Source organism: Anopheles gambiae, chromosome 2 (genome assembly GCF_943734735.2).
Source record: "Anopheles gambiae chromosome 2, idAnoGambNW_F1_1, whole genome shotgun sequence".
Taxonomy (NCBI): domain Eukaryota; kingdom Metazoa; phylum Arthropoda; class Insecta; order Diptera; family Culicidae; genus Anopheles; species Anopheles gambiae.
This window is the reverse complement of record NC_064601.1, coordinates 34,876,245-34,890,792: the sequence shown is the minus strand read 5'-3', so window position 1 is coordinate 34,890,792 and position 14,548 is coordinate 34,876,245. Positions and strand designations below refer to the sequence as shown.

The window sequence follows — 14,548 nt, the reverse complement described above, 5'->3', positions numbered from 1 at the left end:
CAGATAAGCTGTGCTTCTCGGAGCCACTGATAAGATTTACCTTCTTTTTTTGTTGTTGCTGTGTCTACCGTTCGAACCTTTTGGCAAAAGAAAGGAAGTCCCTGCTAGGGACACCTGAGCGGTTTTAATTCCATCGCACAGAAGGTGGACAACCGAAACGATTCGAGTAAATGGAAGTGCAAATCTGTTCAATGAAAACCCAACCGCACGATGAATTTGCATATGGGAATATAGAACTGGTAATTAGTTTTTTACTTCGGAGCCAGCTGCCCAGCGGCCTCGTAGGGGTGGGCGATCCATTCATCCAAGTCCGAGATGATGGAAGATTTACCGGGAGCTGATTGTCTATTAGCTCTGAAGTATGCTCTATCCCTCCACGTATATACGGCAGTACGTCGGATAGATAAACACTAATGCCATTATTTTCATAATTGAAGTCGAAATCTATTAGAAGGGATGAGTTCTTAACGATGTTTATTCTAGGCAGCTGAACGTTCTCTTTGGTAACCGTATAAATGCAACAAATCTTCATCCATCAAGACAAAGTTTACATAATGATGATTTTTTAGTAATATTCCTACTTGCAATATATATTAGTCATAACTAATCATAACATAACGTGCTATCCCAAAATCGATCATCGTCGTTGCCTATTCGTCCAGAGGTCTTTATTGTAACCAATAATAGTCCTTAATTGAACATTCAATACTTTTTAATGCTTGCCGAGAAATAGGATTAACAGTTTGATAAACTGTCAGACAATATTTCATCTCAATAGACCGATACCCCACGGATTCCACTTGTGTCCTCGGTATGTAATAAAAAAACACATTCCAACCAGATTTCCAACACGTACAAACCAAAAATCCACCTGACGCCGCTTTTTCGCGCCAGAATATTAAAAAAGCGCGCCAACACCGCTCGTACCAATACATCACCATCATCTTCCTCGGTTCGTACTACTCCCACGGTTCGCTCCTGAAAGGATAACAGGCCAAAAACGGTTCGGCAATAAACAAACGAAAATTCTCGTTAGGAAAAAGTGAACACTGGTGATTAGACCCAGCAGCAAGAAAAAAAAACCGGGACAAAAAAGGAGAGAAACCAACAACAACAAATCATAAAAACGCACACTTTTGCCGGAGCGCACGTTCTCACGGCTCATCGCCCAACCGTCATCCGAGAAGAGATTGACTCGTGTCCAGCAGATACTTGTGTGCCCCCTTGTGTAGGGGTTTTGCATCCTAGGGCAAGGAAGAGCGACAAAGAGCGAACGCACAACACTGTTATAATCCTGTTAGACATTGGCCGACAGGTTGCGAGCGAGCGAGCGAGCGGGACACACTGGAAGCTGGAAAACGCTGGGTCGCCGCTTCACACACAATCTTCACACACTACCGTACACCGTCGCACGTACCAACAAACGGGGCCAACGGTTTGCGATCACATCCACACCCCTCATCCCGTGTGTATTGGCTGGCACGGGCACGAAATACGCACACACACACTTGTGTGTATTGGCAGGACGAAGCCAGGAGCAGCAACAAAAACACAGACAGAACAGAACAGGTAGCGCGACCGCTTCTACATGAGCCTTACCGTTTTCACCGCACGCACACTTTTCCAACAGGACCCACAGGTGAATGACGTGAATTGGTAGGCGGATATAGACACAACGGGACGGGAACGGGTCGAGCATAATGGCAAGACAATGGCATGAATGTGTGCATTTCAGCATGGCTTTGTAGTGAGCAACAGGTATACCAATAAGAAAGTGAAACGGTCGTTGATCGAGAGAAGAGTAGGGCTAAGGAAACCTTATATGCGAAGTACCTGTACGCTTTTGGCCTTTGGTTATTGCGGCAAAAAATCCAATAGGCAAGGTGAAAATAGCGGTTGTTCTAGCCAGAACTGGGAGAAAAGGAATGAACAACGTTGAATACCGATATCCTTTTTCCTGTTCGTGATCACGATCAGTAGGATCTTCTGCAAAGGAAACTTGCTGACACGAATGGACCTATCTAGGTATCTAAGAAGTTTTGAAGATATCTTGTTAGAATCTAGATGATATATACATTTCAAAGCAACCAACTAAAACAATGAGACTGTAATTGTTATACGCAGACACTCACAGTTCAAAGTAGTGATAAGACATCTAATCGGCAAATAATGGAACATCGAGCAATCTGTTATAACACGGGTCACCAACGATCCCAGACGCCGCATTTGCGCGCCAAAAGTATGAATTACGTTTGTCATCCACATCCCAGGACGTCGGATGCTGTTTAATGCCGTAAACCCCTGATCGTTCCTTCTGATTCTACTACTACTACTACTACTACATCTACGAACGCCTTCAGAGATTGCAACTACACTTCAACCATGCGCATAAACAATTTCCGAATGCTTTCAGGACGGACATCAACATCTTGGCACGGTGCCCGACCAAAACTGCCACCATCGTTGACGATCGTACGCCTTCTTGAAGCAGCTCAAGTGGCCACTTCATCATACTTTCCTTCATTTTCGCCATAGGGTACGGAGCCGTCGATGAGAGTTTCCTTCTTCCCAACTGGTAAAATACACATCGAAGGGTAGAAGCAAGTAATCGTTGCTCCATTGAGGCATGGCAAAACATAAACACTCCACAATGTGGAAAAGTGTCCAAAGGCAAATCAACGAAGAAAGCAAAAGGTTCCAAAACAAGGTCTGGCAATGCGCAGTGTGGAGAGATACGATATCTGTGCAACATGCTGTTGTGATTATTCGAACCTCAAGAGAAAAGGCATTTTACGAAAAAAAAAATGCAAATTAAGACTCTTTTCATCGATGGTGATCTTGCGACGACGATCGGTCGAAAATCAAAAGGATCTTCTCGGATTACCTCGTCCGAGAGTATGGGTGGGTGGTCATTAGGATCCATAAATCTAACACCCAATTAATCGAACGCGTCTGGCGAACCGGCTAATCACAGAGAGCAGTAGAAAGGACCCACACCATATGGGAAGGGGCAATTTGGCTCCGATTACCTGATGGTAGCGACGAGCATCCGCAGCAGCAGCATTTAAAACCTCGCATCCTTTCTTTTGCCTTTCGGTGGAGTTTTAATCTCGCTTGCCATACGGCACCGGCAACAAACTATTCTACCAACCAATGACCATCGGTTCCCTGAAGTCTTCATGGGAATCTGGACAAAAACTAATATTGACTCTTCCTCCCGATTGCCAGGAGGTCCTCATTAGCGCACAAACTACACACTAGGTTATCTAGGTGAGGAAAGTATATTTAAAAACTAATTTATGAATGTATGGTCTCGTCTTTGCCGCCATAGAAATGAAACTGACATAATTATAATGATGGTGATTGTTTTTGAAAACATTTAAAATTGTGCCATGAAAAATGGAATCTTTTTTAACCGTTTGAAATCATTCTCGGTATCCCGTACAACAACAGCTTTAAACTTCGCACCATATGACAGTACTATGTGCCCTTCAAAGTATGTCGGCAAAAAACCGCAACACACAGGCAAAGCAAGTGGCTCTCCAACTGAACGAGTGTCCGGTGTCATGCAAATCCATTTTGACAGTGAACGAGCTCAAATTACGCTCTTTTCCGCCCGGTTTTCCGTTACATACCAGCAGGTTGATTGCTGAGTGATGTAGACCACCAGTATATCCTGTTGTGCTGGTTCCTTTTTTTATTTGGCTTCCCCGAAATCGGTATTAAATTTCTGCAAAATAGTGACGAGTTGCGTAATACTTTAAAAAAAATCTTGCAAAATAAAAACCTTTATATTTGAAGATTTTAAACATTTGAAATATTTTGCACAATTAACTCATGAAGCTTTGATTTAGATCACTATAAGAACATAGTAAATATTCTCATAAAGTGTTTGCATAATGCAAAAGTGTGAATTCTAACTCGTTCAATGACGATCATTATAAAGGCAATAAAGTTTTGCTCGAGCCTGTCCTCAGAAACAATGTACTCCTGTGTTACGGTATGATGGCAGTAACAATCCTGTCATTTGCGGGAAACCTTGAGCTCTAATGACACCATTAAAGGTCCCACAATGTCCTTCAAACGATAATCTTGGTAATTGATTGTTTATTTAAAAAATTTAGATCAGTCAGCGAAGAGGACATAACGAGTCTTAGAAACCTTACCGAAAATCAAATGAATCACATTATTTAACTCGTTACAACGTTGTAACTTATAGACAATATGAAATACACTACAAGAACCTGTATTTGAAATAAGCATCATCAGCTATGCACAAACAATAAGACCTCACGCGCACTGCATTAAGCCCGGCTTCACAGTTCCCGGAATGCTCAATCGTTCGCTATCTATATGACGTGCAATAAAAGCACGTCGCAGGAGGGCCCGGAGGTTCAGGTCCATTATTTATGGTGTGGCGCTTTCTTCCCGGGGAGAACGACCCACACACAAGTCCTGGGCCGCACAGTGTGAGAAACGCATCGCATGGTGCGCGTCCTCGATGCGAAGGGAGAGCGACATTGTACTGCCGGAGAGGTATTCTATCGCATCGTTGGTGCACATTCCCTCCAGTTGCCAGTGTCGGCGCGGGCTCAGTGATTTTACGACACGGTACCAAAAATCGAAAAGCCATAAAAACTGATCGAGTCACTGCTGTGCGTAAATTATGCAAGCAGCCCAAAGTCACACATTCGACCATGCCATGGATTGAAGCAATAGAGATGCGCAATAAAAAACAGTATCGAGGAAATCATCCCTTTTCTCACCCCCGTAAGATCCTTGAAGAGCGTGCGGATCGTTTGCAACGCACAGTGCAGTTTGCACCTTAGCGTAAACCGTATAACACCACTCCATTGCCGGAAGGATGCTATAAACACACTTCTTTTGGCGGTACGGTAATACAGCTTTTTTATTAGCTGCTAAAATGCAACTTAGTAATTAACCATTCTTGAAATGGTTAAAAAATAAGGCATGGGTGTACTTTTTCCTGCGCCATGATCTGCTGCGCGGAATGTATCCGTACACAAAATCGATTGCATCTTCAAGGGGATGGAGGAAATTACATGTCTGTTTTCGAAAGCCAGCCGTTTTTTTTTTGCAAATCACGTACCATCGTTAATTTCTCGGACCCCGAAACGCCCGGCATGGTGCATTCTGGACATGTTCCTGTAAAAAAAAAAGAAATGCCCAATGCATCGGAACGTTTAAAGGGAAACTTGTGGCGTGGCGGCACTCAAAAAGAAAAAACCGGTCGGTTGGTTACTGATCGATCTTTGCAATTTGCTAGAAATGCGTGACCGATTTGTGTTGATGTGTATGATTTTGTAGGTCTCATAGTGTATTTTTCGTAGAACAGCAAATTATCTCCCATTAGGTATGGTAAAGTGGCACAAATTGTACATTATTCCGCTACTGCCTACACATTACGCACGGTGCTTTCTAGGTGCTCACTATTTCATTTCATGATTTTTACATTTTGTGTTGCACAGTGATCATATACACACTTGTAAATGTAATTGCATAGTTTTTCACTTACTACTTTTATTCGAACATTTCTAGCAGTTGCGAAAGATCAAACACCGTGTACTTTTGCCGCTAACCTGTTATCGTTCCTTTCTTGCCACTGTAAAAAAAATAACACTACCATCAAACAATAGAACGGACAAGCGCAGCACCGTTGCATTTTTATCTTTAGGCTGGTTGCAACTCCGAAAAAAAGGAAATCCCTTTAATGTTGCAGAAATCACGATTTAATTACTATTTTCAGCATTATGCTGGCAGGTCAATCTCACGCCAAAAATGCCCATGCAACCGTAACGGATCCATTTTTAAAAAGCCCATCCACGACTGCAAGTGTAACGGACGATATCTAGTCCTTTTGCCCAACCGCGCCAGGGATTCTCCGCTGCCAAAACCCATCGATAAACATGATAAATGATCGTGCCAATGGAAGAAAGCAGGCAAAAAGGTCCTTTTAAACGAAGGCTAGCGCCGAGGCGGTGGAAAACATTGCAAAAAAAAAAGCAACATGCCACTATCCCAAATGCCCCTTACGCCGACGCAGTCAGTGGTGATCCTGCACAAAGCAGACACCCGAAGTAAAGGATGACGTTTTTTTATCGTTGATCCCTAGATCTAACATACAATTGCTTTCCCATCGATGCATACGCGCACAGCACTGGCTGTGTTGGACATCCTTTGCGTCCCTTTTTTGTTATTGTTGCTGTACGTACACGGGGTGTTTGTCCGTCATGCACTTGTTGCGAACCCATCTCAGCATGAACGAACGAGAAATGTGAAAAATGACTTCCAGTTAATCATTGTTTTCAGTGTCACTCTCATTGTAAGGATGTTCTGATTTTTTTTCTTTGGCAACTAATGATAACGACAAAACATCTAGCAACGGAAAACTACACACAAAAGGGATCATGTCCCTGCAGTATGTCCCCGGCAGCTCTTGTGTCGCTGTGGCGCCACCTAATTATCACGGCGAAGAATTTGCACGGCATATCGGCTGAGAACAATCGATGATGGCATTAGCAAACACAAAAAAAAAAAACAATTGTGCCGCACTAACATCTATTGCCAAAACGGTGAGCGGGCAGTTTTTATGCAATCCGGCGCGACCATTTGTCACCTACCTGCGGTTCAATGTATCACCATCCTCCTCCTGTTGCTGCTGCCGATAATGATTCTGCCAGTGGTGGTCGGTACTGTCGTCGTCTTTGTTGTTACCGCCGGCGTTTTCAAGCGTTCGATAGCGTTCGTCAGCATTCGGAAGCTGCTGGCCACGGCTGGAGACAAGTTTGCCAGACGGCGTCAACTTGCTTTCTCCCTGGACTACGCGCTGAAATTTGCCTTCTGGGAATTGAAAAGAGTAACAGACAAAAGTCGAGTTAAAATTTGGAAGGAATTTAATATGTTGTTAAGAGCAGCTAAAATTTAGAGGAACACATTTTGCTGGAGGGCTACATTATGGCGGTTTTATATTTTTATTGGTAAGGTTCATTATTTGGACATCAAGTTATTCTGAGAATCCACCTCAATCAATCATAACCATACTAGCATACGATACCCCTCTTTTAGTTATAGATAACATTCATAGAGCATAGAGCGTTTCTTTCATGTGTTAGCAGCTGCTATCTCTTATCTAGAGCCCATAGAGACGGTATATTTGGGTAATATTTTCATCTTTCAGACCTGAGAGCACTAGAAAAAAAAATCATTTAGCTTAAAAAATTCCATATTTGCAATGGATTCGTTCTGAAGAGTATAATTTAAGATCAATTCTAAATACCTAGTAAAAAGTACTGCAATTCGCAATGTTAAATTATTTAATAATAGATAATAATGATCGTTTAGGAAAGGCGACATGCGGTCCGAAATGGTTTTGTAAATAATTAAATTAATAGTCTAATATTTCGATCATTTTCTTTAAACCTTTAATTTATATTTTTAAAGTCGTAAATTAAGCTTCAACAATAGAAATCTATATAAATTCGATATATTCCTTAAGTATTGTCTTAGCAAAACGAGGCCCGAGAACTGAAATGTTTGGAGACCCCTGGTTCAGGCCTTAATCATAAAATTAATGGGTTCTTTTCGGATATCAAAGGGATCCTTGTCATTTTACTCACTTAAAATTATGACCAATTGAACCAATACAATATTGAACGATACATGTGATTGGAATTATTGTTTTTGAGTTTTCAACGCGAACTTCAACGCGAACGAAACATGTAAATCAAGTAAAAAATAGTAATGATAAATATCCGGTTATTTGAACCCTTGAATAACTTAAAATTAGCAACTGATCATACCTTTTCATCCTTTAGTTTACTATACTTCTCCACCATTTTACAATTATGCGGTCAGACGATTGAACATGCGATCCATCTTTATTGATTGCGCTTCCCAATAAATGAGATCGTGCAAGAATTATGTTACGATTGTTTTATACCAACCAAACCGCAAACGTGGCAGGGATTGCAAATTCAATAAACATTCGTATTTCGTTCGCTTGGGTAAATTTTGGTTTTTGAGGCTCAATTTTGCGCTTTCGTGTCGTGTCAAATCACACCATCTCAGTTCGGTAGACTTCGCTTTTGAACTCTTTTGAGATGAAAAATATTACACCCATTACCCTCAAAATGAACATCGGTCCTACCCTACCACCAGTACCGATCACTAGAGCACAAACAAAAAATATCCCGATCTACGATCTCAGCCCGAAAAGTGTATACTTCCGATTACGCATTATTAGAATCTTGCAAACTTCCGCTCCGTATTGTGGGTTAAGGAGTCGACTGCCGGGGGACTCGGCACTGAGGTCGACGGTAAAAGCGACCGAAAACGGAAGGAAACGTATCTCAACAGAATCACATGAATACACATCTTCGTTTGCCATCACTTTCGATGTGCACTTTTTTGTGAGATGTGTACAGTCGACCGAAAATACGCCGAGAAGTAAGATCCTGGAAGCGAGGAAGTACATCAAAGGGAAATGGGATTCATTTTAATGTCCCGAAATACACAGTCCTGCATACAATTAAATCATACCCAAAAGGCACTCGTCGCTCCGGTGCTTTCCATCTCCTTTGCCGAACTTTAGCAGCAAATCGCACAATGGTTCCGAATAGACGAATGATGAGTACACACAAAACAAGCACCACACACATGTATAAGGACGCAAGACGCATATGTTCATCATTTGTCCAACACGTGCTGCCTTCGGTAGGATTGCAGGGGTTGCGAAATTTGAACTGCAATAAATAGGCCCAAACGAACAGCACACTTGACGGCAGGGCGCTAAGGCTTGTAGTGAAGAACACACCAGACACGCACGGCCTTGCTTTATTATTCAAGCCTAAACAAACTAATACAAACTGACAGAAAGAAAGAGTGAGAGAGCCAGAAACAGAGGATCATATAAAAAAGCGCAATTTGTGACCTTTGCCCTTCTGCTGAAGGTAAGGAGCGTAGGCACACGCGTGTCATAAACTCGCTCGAAACATGTCTCGACGGCACGAGAGCCTCGCCCTCTTGTGCGCACCAAATATTCATTTCCATAAGAATTTAAAAACGAGCGCGCTTCCGGTTAAAACGCTGCGCTCCCGATCATATTTGAACACGTGCGCAGCGCTAGAAGGTACGTCGTTTTCCTCCCTTACCGCCGTCACACACCGTCTCCACACACAAAGCGCGTCGTCTAAGAATGTCCATCCTCTTCACAAAAGCCCATCCCTCCTGCACGTAAGGTTAGAAAAACCGAAACCCAAAAAAAAAAAACAAAAAACACTCAGAAAACGTACCATTGTCAGTGGGTGTCCTTTGAACCGTGCAAATATCGTGGTACCGTGGCGGTTGCTCGTCGTGTGCATCGCAAGCGATACGCCTTACAGCACACACACTCACAGGTTGCTGCTCTGTCTCAAAAGTTCCTCCCGCAGCGGACAGGAACTGCGCAGCGGTGAGTTGCGCCGTTGCTAAATTACCAGTAACAACCTTTGCCGGTCATATCCGGGCGGAGTGATCTGATTCCTAGCAAAGTAAGAAACGATCAAGAACGGTGTCCTCAACCACAACAACAGAGGGGGGGGGGGGGGAGAAACAAATCAAGACACCGTCGTCGACCGGGACGTTTCCTGTAGCCGACCGCCGAAAGTGGTCGGGAAAAACCGTTGAAAAAGTCCGTACCGACCCCGCGTTGCACCTGTTTGACGATGGTCGGGGGCATTGCCTTGTCCCGCGCGCGCACGATCAGGTTCGTTTCATTTCTTCCCTTCCCTTGCCGTAGTAGGACCGTAGGCACACTTCTTCACACTTCCGTGCACAATTCCGGTAAGGCTATTTCCATTTTTCTCCCCTCCGGTTCAGGGGTTGCGCAGTGTTGGTGTGGAGCACAGCACGGGCATAAGGCTTCATCGAGGTGAAAGAGAGCGGGAGTTGTTTGCCCAGGCAAAGGTAAGGAAGAACTCCACTCCACTCACCTTAGCCGTGTTGCTTGACGAGGAGCAATTATTCGACCTAACCTGTTGAGCTACAAGTAGAGAAAGAAAAAAAAACATATCCCTCCCGATAGATGAGGCAGGTTCATCAACGACTACGAAAAACATATTGCCTTGCTGCTAGCCCTGGGCCCTGGGTCACTGTGACTAGGAATAGGTTTTTGCTGTACTTGTCCTCCCCTTCATTGCCTATTAATGTGTGTGTGTGTGTGTGTGTGTGTGTGTGTGTGTGTGTGTGTGTGTGTGTGTGTGTGTGTGTGTGTGTGTGTGTGTGTGTGTGTGTGTGTGCCCACTGCATCGTACAATTACTGCAGCAGGTTCAACATGAAACTGGCGCGCCTAAGGTCTGACTCCACAAGCGGCAGAAACCCAACGGCAAACATACTGCAGGCGCTTTTTTCACGCTCGGCCGATCGGACTTCTCCAAACGCAACGAACTTCTTCAACGGCTGTCCGGTGTAGACAAATGCCTACAGGATGGAACCATGATTTAAACGCACCACTCGTCCTATTGCGCGTGCGATTGCGTTAACGCCCAACCAACCGTTGACCGTTGAAGTTGCGCAACACGTGTAACGGTGCGACTACGGGTAACGCACACGCACAGGACACGCTTGAACTTTGTGCGAATGCGCGTGTAGTGTGCGTATCAAAATTTATACATCAGCAAACAATCAAAACACTTCGTTCACTTCCGGCATCGGCAATTTTCATGCACGTTTTCCTAGCTATCCCCAACCGTCGAACTGCCGCGCACGAAGCAAATATTGATCTAGCCGACAACGGTGTGGTTGGTGGTCTAGGCACATTATCACCTTCCAAAAATGAAGGTGCGAGTTTGGAAGGGGGGTTCTGCTGTAAATAGATACAGTGAGCAAATATGCTCTCGCAGGACAACTAACCTGCTTACACCGAGAGCAAACATGATCGATCGAAATGGATGAAGAATGTGAGAAAATCGTTCGCAAACTGCCCGAAAAAAGCTGTTCCGACAGAAGAGACATTGCAAACAGTGCGTAATATTAACAGCTCACGTACAATGAGACACTGTGTAGATGAGAAACCCAGAAAAAACAGTACACCGGAAACCAAACCTCGAAAAAAAAACCCAACGTCCTATCTAATCTATATAAATGAGATGAAATAGACGACATTAAACCGTTTCTTTGACCGTTTTGCCTATCAGATGTGATTAACAAACCCCTACAGTCATCAGTAAAGCGTTAGAACATTTCAGTTTTTTATTAAATTTGTTGGTTTCTGTTCCGTTCCGGTTCATTTCTTGTCCGCTCATCTTAAGCATCAATCACCGGGCAAACACACCACCCCAAAAAGGTTAGTGTATCGCACATCGTCCTCTCCCGGCCCGTAATGTTTCTCCCAGAACTGGTCAAACCGGACCCCCCCTACTGCTGCCGGCCCCGATGCAATCTGTATAGCCTGCCCGGTTATAACTGTCCTCACAACATCGCTCCGTGTCTGGGAGCTTCTAATATGCTTGAGAAATGCGTCAGCAAACAGAGGATGTCACGTCACGGCAAAGGTCAATATGATCGCTTAATCAAAACTAGTTCAAGCAGATGGTAGTGCGGCAGCTCTCGCTCGAGAAACAAGAAAAACCAACATCGCCCCGTCCGGCGAAGGCATGAATTATCCGTGGCAAATCTAATAAGTCTCTGCATTGTTTTCACCCTTGCGGAGAGGGCCCCGCTGTTGCATCGCTCAAAAACAATGGCCACAATGGAGGACGGACGCAAGATGACCATCTACACACGCGAGATCCCAGATCCCCGAGAGTGCACGTCCAAACAAACAACCTGAAGAACCAGTTAACCTCGACCGCCACGGTACGGCACCGTTCCGGCGAGATCCGGCAATCGAAAGGTTGGCTTTGGTTCAGTGCCGCTCGGCAAGTACCTCGGGCGGCACGTTTCTCTTCCCTTATCAACAACCCAGCCTCTCCCATCAAGATGTAGATGAGCGTTGTTGTTGTTTTTTTTTTTGGTTTTGTTTTATAAATATGCTTCATTTCCTTGTCCCCCGAATTACGTAATCTACAAACAACGAGCGACATTTTCACTTTCATGGCAACTGCACAAAAGCGCTGCCAGCTGAAACTTGCAGCCGTTGACGATGACTAGGTGTGGACCGGGTTTGATTCATCGGAGAGCATCATTTTGCTTCCCTCGCTCGGTAAAAACAAAACAAGATCGAACCGGGATCGGGGGTATGATTATTTTAATTTCGAAAATTTTAATTTATGCACCATCCCGTAGTACTAAGAGGGCACCAACCGGGTCATCCTGTGCATCACAAGGGGGAGGGGGGACTTCGAGCTCCTCTTTCTCTGTGCGGTGAGGGCTTTTCCCAGCAGCAACAGGAAAAACCGGGCACGAGCATAGAGACAAAAGCCGGAAAGTGGAAATCCGCCTCAATCATTGTGGAGTTTTTTTTTGTAATTTTTTTTTTAATTTGTTATTTTTCACATAAAAAAGTTTTTTTTTTCTTTTTTTAATACTTCAAGTTTCAAAAAGTATCGAAAAAAAACCAACCTACTTCTACCGTCAACCGCACACACCAGTCATGATGCGGAGCAAAAAGTGGCCCCCGATAGCACACCGTCGTAATTAATCTTTTGTCAACGGTTCCGAACAAAACCCGATGGCTTCCACAAAACTGGTATCATCAAATTGTCAACTATCACCAACGTATCCCTCCCCCCCCCTCTCTCCCCTCAGCTGCATACGGGTAATTTTAATTTTCATCCTCTGTGTGTGATTTTTTATGTGCTCAAACATTTCTCATGCATAAAATAGTACTTTGAAGACGAAAAAAACGGCACACACATATCCATTTCCTTGCTGAACAAAAAAAAAGCTTATACCCTCTCTCAACGTAACGATCGCATCCCTAAAATGAAAAACAAAAAACAACGATTCCTTACTCGCTTTCATTATGCACAAAAGTCGATGGTGACAAAACATAGTTTTCCTTCCGGGTTCCGGGATCTGCCAGCGGGAAAATCTAAACGAATACACGCGCGACTGGAGGCTAACAGTGGTTCTTAATGTTGTTGGTTTTTTGTTCACTCTCCTGCCCTGCGTCTTGTGATTTCTTTAATGTATTCCCAAGACCCCGTGCGGATAGTGCTCGGGTGTGCTCGTATCATCATAAAAACGATTTCATTTCTTTCCACGCTCAGATAGCGACGATGATAATGTTATCAATCATTATTCTAAGCACCGCTTTTCACGCTGCTTACTCTCTCTCTCTCTCTCTCTCTCGCTTTCTCTAACACACAATATCTAAACACTTTTCTTTACAATCCGGAAGAGTGCACACATGCAGAACAAAATGTCCTTGCGCTTAAGCGCGGTTTGTAGCCCTTGGTGCAAGCACAGATCGCGGGAAGCGCAACGGCAGGCGGGCTGTATTTAAAACGATCCAAACCAAATTACATCGCCCAACAAGCACCAAATCCAAACCCCCCGATCCCTGGCAGAAGCGCCCGATCTTTGCGTAGAGAGGAAACAGAAGATGAAGAGGGAAAAAAATGCCAGGGGTGCGACATAGCGCGGGATGCTGGCTGCACCGGAGGGTGAAAAGAGTGTACAGCGTTTTTCTTACCTTTTGCCATCATCGCACGGTATGATCGGGGAGGAAGTGTTTCACACTGCACCGGAGAATCGGACTCATATCAGGGGTAGCGTTTTTTTGGGTTCCGTTTTCCTTTACACTCCCCTTCCGCATGGTACCGCATTTTCATTGCTCAACTTCTTGTCACTCAACGGCGGCTGTGTCTTTATGCTGCCGGCAGGAGTGCATAAACAATCTTACTTTACGATATTACATCAGTTTCCCCCAAGACGAAACACGGCAGGCAAACGTTTAATTTCAAAAAAATAAAACTGTAAGCAGCGCCGTCTTCCCATCGCAAAGCATCTTCTTGGCTGGCTGCGCGACCAATAAAACCCACCGAAGCGGCCCTGGCGTCCAAAACCACACAGATTCCACCGAGCTGGATTGTGTGTGCTCTGTTTCTGTGAACTTTGATTGTTTTTATTACCTCCAAAAAAAAAACACGTAATTACACTTCTGATTGCAACTGACTGCGCTACATTGTTGCACCGTTGAAACACATCCTGCCGCCGCCCAGATTACGTTTGCCAATCCTTTTTGAGCCTAAAAGCGGTTGAAAAAAACAACAACAACGAATGATCAGATTGCGCGCGCAATTGCATCATTACCAGAGGGAGGGCGAAGGTTAGGCACGCACACGGCGTTTGCTTGATGCGAAAAACTCGCGCCAAAAGTAATGGCTCCAACTGCCCGAAGGTTATCATGGTGGTACTATCATAGACGCAAAGAATGGCTCCTGCACTTTGCCACAAACGTTCGCTGCTAGTTTGCATACATTGCACAAGGGGAGGGGATGGGGAGGTTCGACAAGAATTCAATCTCAACTGCTGCAACAATCCACACCCCTGCTCCCCACAGGGCAGCCGTGTTTGATAAGAGTCAAACGCGAAAAGTTACCATTA

At 44.3% G+C, this 14,548-nt stretch overlaps 1 protein-coding gene across 3 annotated transcripts in view; it reads right to left on the bottom strand.

Annotated features, from left to right (window-relative positions):
• The window catches only part of LOC1279787 (M-phase inducer phosphatase), a 116,933-nt gene that overhangs the window by 83,035 nt on the left and 19,350 nt on the right, over nt 1-14,548 (bottom strand). For all 3 annotated transcript variants that reach the window (XM_061648698.1, XM_061648699.1, XM_061648700.1), the window contains one exon: nt 6,642-6,861. In XM_061648698.1, coding sequence (XP_061504682.1) covers nt 6,642-6,861 — 220 coding nt within the window. The remainder of the gene's footprint in view (nt 1-6,641; nt 6,862-14,548) is intronic.